The sequence below is a fragment of the Austrofundulus limnaeus genome, unplaced genomic scaffold, assembly GCF_001266775.1.
Source record: "Austrofundulus limnaeus strain Quisiro unplaced genomic scaffold, Austrofundulus_limnaeus-1.0 Scaffold296, whole genome shotgun sequence".
NCBI classification, from domain to species: Eukaryota; Metazoa; Chordata; class Actinopteri; order Cyprinodontiformes; family Rivulidae; genus Austrofundulus; species Austrofundulus limnaeus.
In genome coordinates, this window is record NW_013952698.1 from 601,202 (window position 1) to 609,066 (window position 7,865).

At 39.1% G+C, this 7,865-nt stretch overlaps 1 protein-coding gene across 1 annotated transcript in view; it reads right to left on the reverse strand.

The window, feature by feature from the left end:
• Positions 1 to 7,865, reverse strand: part of LOC106526818 (cingulin-like protein 1) — an 18,972-nt gene that overhangs the window by 5,034 nt on the left and 6,073 nt on the right. The window contains exons 4-13 of the mRNA XM_014021504.1: positions 5,560 to 5,665; positions 5,377 to 5,472; positions 5,140 to 5,288; positions 3,364 to 3,505; positions 3,055 to 3,267; positions 2,773 to 2,979; positions 1,157 to 1,261; positions 930 to 1,082; positions 631 to 801; positions 355 to 507 (exon numbers count right to left, since the gene is read on the reverse strand). Of these exons, the coding sequence (XP_013876958.1) occupies positions 355 to 507; positions 631 to 801; positions 930 to 1,082; positions 1,157 to 1,261; positions 2,773 to 2,979; positions 3,055 to 3,267; positions 3,364 to 3,505; positions 5,140 to 5,288; positions 5,377 to 5,472; positions 5,560 to 5,665 (1,495 nt within the window). The remainder of the gene's footprint in view (positions 1 to 354; positions 508 to 630; positions 802 to 929; positions 1,083 to 1,156; positions 1,262 to 2,772; positions 2,980 to 3,054; positions 3,268 to 3,363; positions 3,506 to 5,139; positions 5,289 to 5,376; positions 5,473 to 5,559; positions 5,666 to 7,865) is intronic.

A 7,865-nucleotide genomic window follows, 5' to 3' on the forward strand; every position in this document is an offset into this window, starting at 1 on the left:
GTCAATTACACTGTAAAACATGAGGTGAAACTCTACTTTTTAAAATAAATTTGTAAATTTTAAGTGCATTTATTTACTTATTGGCTCATTTATTTATTTCTGCTTTTAATTTAATTAGACAGACTGAGAACAGAATGAATATGAGTATGAAGCACAAACAATTATAGTTTGTTTTTCAATTATTATAATATAAACCACTTCTCACAAATGTTGACTGAAGACATTAAAGCTACTTCCTGTCTAATTTTCAGGAGAATAGGGGTGAAACCCAGCAGCAGCATGTTTGTTGTTTCTGTCTTCACTCAGCAGTAACATGTTATTCACATTTCTGCTGACGCTGCAGTAAAACTTCACCTCCATGAGTTTGATCTGCCTCTCTCGCTCCTCCACCACCGAGGCGTTCTTCTCCTCCAGCTCCTCCACCCTCTTCTCCAGCTGTCGGCCCCTCAGCTGGGCCTCCTGCTGCTCCCTGTGACACCTCCTCAGATCCTCCTCCAGAGGAAGGAGCTGGACAGAGAGCAGAGTGGAGAACATAATGTCTGAGTTGTGTTTAATCTCACACAAAGTTTTATAAACCTACAGCTTTGGTTTTATTAGTGAGTAAAAGCTGAATTGTCATGAATCAGAGACCTCTTCCTGCAGTTGTTTGGCTGCGTGTCTGGTTTTCTCCAGCTCTGCTCCCTTTTCCTGCAGCTGTCTCCGCAGCTCGGCCAACTCCCTTTGACTCCTCTCTCTGGCCTCGTCGACCTGGCTCTGAAGCACATCTGTAGACGCCTCGCACTCCTCCATGATGTTAGTCATCTGAGCGGGCAGAACAGAGCAGGGCTCAGATATTTGGACTGAAGAGAAGTCATCAGCTGTTTCTGGCTCCAGAAATACGCAGAATTCTCCCGTAAGACAAACAGAAGCAGCACGTGTCCACCTCTCACCTTCCTCTGCAGTTGTTCCATAGCCCTGTCCTGCATTCTCCTCTCGTCCTCCAGCTCTGTTTTACTCTTCCACAGCTCCTCTATTTGTTTCCTCTCCTCCTTTAGCTTCTCCTTCAACTCCCTGTGCTCCTGGTTGAGTTTGGTCAGCTTGCTCTTGAGAGGGAAAGAGGGAAGCATCAGTTTCCAAACACGTTGGTTATACTGCACGCGTGTGTGCGCCTTGTTACCTGCGTGTCCTCCAGGCGAGAAAGCAGGGACTGGTTGGACTGACTCATCTCCTCTTCGCTCCTCCTCACGCTCTTCAGCGTCTCCTCCACCTGGAGCTTTTCCCTCTGAGGAAGGAGAGGAACAGGAAAGAAAAACATCACATCATCTGTGACTGACAGCACCTGTTGAATAAATAAAGGCCTGGCATTGCTTTAGAAGCTGCAGATTGCCAAAAGATTACCCCGCAAAAACTGACTCCAACAGCCGAAGTTTTAAGCGATGATCTTGTGCAATCCATTAGCGCTCAAAGCATGTGTTGTGGAGGACTCTCGTCTACTGCCTGACCAAGATTTAGCTCAATATCTGTAAAACTAACTGATTTATATGCAATATTAAGTTTGACAGTCAGTTTATTGCGGAGGCCATCTTGAATTCAATTGATTCCAAAAGTTAATCGGCTGTTGATGCAAATTTAATGATTAATTTCTGAGAGTTTCATTAAAATCTGTTCTCTGATTCAAGCAATATTATGGGATAAATCTTGTGCCAGCAGGAATTGAATTTGAATTGCTCAGATTGAATCTGAATGTGCATAATTTGAAATTGAATGCATTAAATGAATTTTACTGAATTGAAACAGGATTTAATGATTTTTATCTGAATTAATTTGCTTTCAGTTCCATAATTCAGATTTTTGTGTCACACATCCTGTTCCTTGAGAAAGCCAGCCAGAGTAATCAAACACAGATCCACAGATTTATACTTCACTTTTGTGAAGTTTCCCTTCTGTAATGTAACAGAGTTGATGCAATCCACCATAAAAGTGACAAAAACAGGCAAAATTTTATTTTTCTTCTTCTGCTGCCTTTTATTTTATTTTATTTGTATTGTTTTGTTGTATGTAATGTTTTGTTTTGTTTTTTAAAATGAAATGAATAAATACTATTAATAAAAAATATTAAAATAAGTTGTTTTATCGCAGTGATTAATTTTACCTTTATGTAGAAAATGTTACATTTACATCATGGATCACATATTGATCAGATACTGCTGCTGCTGCTCCATGAATTATCATTTGAATGTAACAGTTGCTACATATAGGTAAAATTAATCACTGCAATAAAATAACTTTGTTTTTTTTTCCCACTTTTACGGTGGATTGCATCAACTCTGTTACGTACAGAAGGGAAACTTCACCAAAGTGGATCATAAATCTGTGGATCTGTGCTTGATTACTCTGGCTGGCTTTCTCAAAGACCAGGATGTGACACAAAAATCAGAATTTTGGAACTGAAAGTGAAAGTAGTCAAACTGAAATTTTAATAAACCAAAATACAATTAAAAAGCAAATTAATTCAAATTCAAAACTTTAAATTCAGTTTCAAATCATTCAATTCAGTTTCAATTTAGTGAAATTTATTTTCAAACCAATTCATTCAGTTTCAAATTATGCGCATTCAGATTCAATCTGAGCGATTCAAATTCAATTCCTGCTGGCACAAGATTTATCCCATACAATATTTCGCAAAACAAACAAACAAACAAAAAAAAAAACCTCATAGCCACAGGCACTTTCATTACCGCCGGCCTGAAATAACAGAATAGTTTGGGGTGTTTTGTTTCTCTGTATCCTCACCTCCAGCTGCTTGGCTCTCTGCTCCATCAGTCTCTCGGTGGTTTTGAACTCCTGGACAGCTTGACTCAGCTGCTCCACCTTGTTGTTCAGTTCTCGGACCCTCCCCTTCAGATGATCTCGCTCCTGGATCAGCTCCTTCAGCTGCACCTTTGCTGCACCTCTCTCCTCCTCCGCCTCCGCCTTCCCCTGACCCAGCAGAGCATTGCTCTACACAGGATGGGACGAAGACGGTTGAAGTCAAAACAAATCGTGCTCCAGCTGTCAGCAAATATCTCCCCTCACCTCCTTGGCCAGCTCTAAATCCCTCAGCAGCTTCTCCAGCTCCTGCTCGTACTCCTCCTTCAAGGCAGCCGTGTATTTATCGTGAGTCTCCACCTCCTCTTTCAGCGCACCCTTTAGGGCTCTGAACTCGCGTTCTGTGTGTTGCAGCAGCTCCTCCTGCTCCTCCTTAATCTGCAGCATCTCCTGAAAGTCCGCACGGAGCTGGGCCAGATCCTGACAAGACGGTCAGCAAACAGAAAAGTCACTGGTCAGGTGTAAGTCTGCGGAGCCGCTGCTGACATTTCAAGTTTTTTTATTTTTTATTTTTACCTTAAGAAGGACTTCTTTATCTGCGTTTATCATATCTGCCTTCTTGGCTCGATCCAACTCATCATGCATCTCAGAGAGCTGCTGCTGAAGGTCTTTCATCTCGGCCTTAGATCTTTCTTTTTCTGTCCTCATCTCATTCAGTCTATGACAAAATGACAAGACAAGAACTACACACTTTACTTAACGCACATATTTTAAGTCAAAATTTTAAAAAAGTATTTTAATCTGCTGTCGGTAACACATTCTGCATAGAAATAAACATTACAGTTCCGCTGATGACCAAACCCAGCATAGGTTTAGCTGGAACACAGCACTGGATATGCATGATGTGAAAAGGTTTTTCTTAAAGTTCCTGTGACATCAATTTTTTAAATAATGCAAATTCATTTTTTGGAAAGACAACACTGAGAACATATTACAAAATAATTTTCATGCTGCTGAGATGAACGGTTGTTGAGATATTTGCATGTGAAGTAACAGGAAGTGATGTCAAAGGGGAATGTCTGCATGAAAACTGAGCTAAGCTAAAATGCTCAACAGCCCAGACTGTGGAGAGGAATCTGATGTTTTAGATTATTTTGAGTCGCTATCAGACAGAAACAAAAAAAGAGTGAGAGTTTGAATCATAATGTTTCAATAAACAAAGACCAGTGAGTTTTTTTAAAGGAGTTCCCCTTTGATGTCACTTCCTGTTTCCCTTTTGCCAAGCCAAGTTCAAAAGAAAATAGGTCAGTTATGTGTCCAAATGGGTAAAATAATGTGTGATTAGCCAAGTTTCTTAAATAGAGCAAAGTTTTCTTTGACTTTTTGTATCTGAAGGATAAGCATGTCACAGGCACTTTAAAGCTGCAGTAAGAAGTTCTGAGAAAACTGTGGACTTAGCCTGAAGTTTTGACTCAAGCATGTTTGACACTGCTCTCATTAGTTGTTTCTGACCGGGAGCTGTGTATTTCTGCAAATGGCTGTAGGACCACAGATTATCTGTCTCATATTCTACTGTCAGGACACAGTGACAGTTTTAACAAATCAGTAAAAAATACATTTTATAGCAGTTCCCTACTGCATCTTTAAGGATAGACCACATTAGTCCCTTTTAAACAGTCAGAATCGGCTATGCCTGTGCATACTTAATCAATTACCAGTGGTGGACACAGCTAACCAAAAAGTTGGCTTCATTAACAACTAATCTACTAAACAAGTCTTTGAGTTAGGGTCCGTGGTATTATGGATCAGGGTTCATGGTTAATTTTAGCTCAGCTAATGCCAGACTGCTAAACAGATTAAAAAAATTAATGGAAGCTAACACTAACCGCTAAGACGACTGTCACTCAGCCCATGTCACGCATCTTCCAGGAGAAGACAGGTGGGTCTGTTAATTTTCTACTGGTTTAATTTAAAGGTGAGTGGGATCATCTGTGGTAACTCAACCAATCAAAACCAGAGTAGATTTGTCTAACTTGTAATATCTCCTGCTTAACCTTTTCAGAATAAAAGCATTTCTTTCATGGAGTTTATGTTTTTATAAATAGCAAATAGCAAATACTTTCTCTAACATATGTTAAACTTATTTAATTTTTGTACATTATTTAAATATTAAATGTTATTTGATTTCTTTTTTATGCTCTTAGTTTAAAGTTTAAAGATAATTTGTTAAATGATATGCCAGTTCCGCTATTAGCAGATTAGCAGAACTATGCAACAGCTGTTACAACCAGTTCACTGTGGCTCACAATTTAATTTAAACTTTACTAAATGAGCTGAAATTTACACTCTTACTTTTGTTTGGTGGACTGAAGTTCGGCCTCGATTTCAGCCAGTTTTTCTCTCAGGTTGCTGAGCTCTGTTTGACTCTTGGTCTTCTCCTCCTGGAGTTGCTTTTTCTCAGCCCTCGCTTTCTCAAAAGCCTTGGCTAAAGTCATCTCATTCTGCAACAGAGGAAAAAACACAGCATCAGTTACAGGAACAAGATATGAGTTGAGATGAATCAGCAAAAACGGGGAGTTAACGCTACACCTTGATCTCGACTTCCAGTTTTTGCTTTAATTGAGACACTTCTTTCGTCAGAGCTGCATGCTTCTCCTGCAGGACATTCATTTTTGTTTCCTGGTCCTACATGTTTAAAACACGAACAACACGGTGTTATCAGGAGAGTAAATCAAAGTCAGATTTTTCTGTCCCCCTTGGTAAACATCTCACTCTCTCCTCCTCCTGCACACTCTCAGCTGTCCTCCACTTCAACTTGTTGATCTTTTGCAGCAGAAGATTGACTTTCCTTTGGGTGGTGGACTCATCATCAGTCGTCCTGAGGAGAAAAACAGTAAATTCACAAACACAGAGATACGATAGAGAGTGCCTAGGAGTAAAATTACATTTTGTTTCCCTCTGCTAAGTGAACACAGATTTAACAGGAATGCATCAAAGTATGTGTGACTTAAATGTTGCCTTGACTCGTCTTCAGTGAGCAGATATGAAAATGGCACAAAGCAGACCCTGGTAGATGTTTAAAGCGTTCCACTTGAAGCGGTTATTTTATCAGAGAAAACATGTTCATGCTCTGCATTCCTGACCACTGTGAGCTTGCACAGCTGGAACTGCAGCTGGATTCCTTCCACACTGCAGTCACTCCAAACTCATCACCAAAAAGACGCTTGTTAAAGGAGACCAAGTTTTTTTTAAAGGGAACACATTTCGTTGGATTAGAATTTGAGTTAAAAACAAACCGTATTGAAAGGGATCCCCGATTAGTTGTAACATTAGACTTTATTTAATAAACATATTTTAACTGTACAATAAAGACTGTAAAAATACTGTAGGCTGTTTAGTTTTTATAATTTTAAAACTAAAAGTTTAAATATATATTACACGGATGGCGCCAATTTATTTGTACGCAAAGCATTCTGGGTAAATGATGACGTGGATAGGTCCTCGGTGTGAGCGAGCTATATCCACCCTGAAGGTTAATCTACGACAATATCTGACGATCGACTCTTTTAAATGAAACCAGAGAGCGTTGACAGAGAGGAGAAGGTAGAAATGTCTCAGCCTGTAACTGAAAATATGGATGGAGGACAACAGTTTGGATTGTTTGTTGGGCTAGCACCGAGCTAATACATATAAGGCAATATAGTGTCAGTGCTAGCACAAAGGCTAACAGGCTAAGCTGAGGTTCTTCTTCCATGAAGCAGCTCTGTTGTCCTCCATCCATATTTTCAGTTACAGGCTGAGTCATTTCTACCTTCTCCTCTCTGTCAACACTCTCTGGTTTCATTTAAAAGAGTTGATCATCAGATATTGTCCAAGATTAACCTTCAGGGTGGATATAGCTCGCTCACACCGAGGACCTATCCACGTCATCATTTACCCAGAATGCTTTGTGTGGAAATAAAATGGCTCTGTCTATGTTAAATTATATTTTTTAAAATTAACAAAACTAAACAGCCTACAGTATTTTTACAGTCTTTATTTTACAGTTAAAATAAATGTTTATCAAATAAAGTCTGATGTTACAACTAATCAGGGATCCCTTTAATTTGTTTTAGATGAGTAATAGTTAATTAAATCATTAGAAGGACTGAGTCAGTATTCTATAACTATGAAAGTATTTTGAAGCTTTATATCAGTATGTTGTGTTAAAATGAGTCCTGTTGAACAATTACTAACTGAGTTATCTTCTGCTGCTAAAGGCCCATTCACACTGTAATGTTTTAGACAACTTATGCAGACTTATAAAAATTTGTTTTGACTAAATTACTCATGTAGGTTATATATTTGATCTAATCAATGACATTACAGCGTGTCTACGTCCAAAAGAGGATCTCAGTAGAATTATTTTTATTCCGTCTTCAATGTAGACATTTTTAGTTTTAGACAAAATTTTCATAAGTTGGCATAGGTTGTCTACATTGATAGTGTGACAGGGTCTTCACTGACTTGAGGAAAATTTAGCCCATTTTCTTTTTTTTCACAAAACAGCTTCAGACCTATCATGAGTGTTGCTTTGACTCATTCATGCATGTTTGAGAAATCCTTGAATCTCCTATAGTAGCCATCCGGAGCTGTCTAAACCTAAACAAAGCACCGCCCATTTACCCAAAGCTCCTCCCTGGAGCTCAGTCTGCAGCTGAGCTCCCGCCTCACAGAGCACCCCTCCCCCACACAGCTCCACCAGACTAGTAGCAAGAGGACTATTTCTTTGCAAATCACAATGATTTCATTGCAAAATGTTTCTTAAAAATGGAGGATGTTCATGACTTATTTGCCAAACATAGCTTCATAATGATCTAAATTTATATTATTTTCACAAAAAGTAGATTAATATTGACATATGTACAGTATGTATGAGAGAATCACTGGGAGACATATTACCAAGCAGAAATGTCTTGTAGGACCCTCTGTACTCTCTGGCTACGTTCACACTGCAGGTCTTAATGCTCAGTTCCGATTTTTTGAAAAAATCTGATCTTTTTGTGTGAACGTTCACATTACATTTTAAATGTGACCTG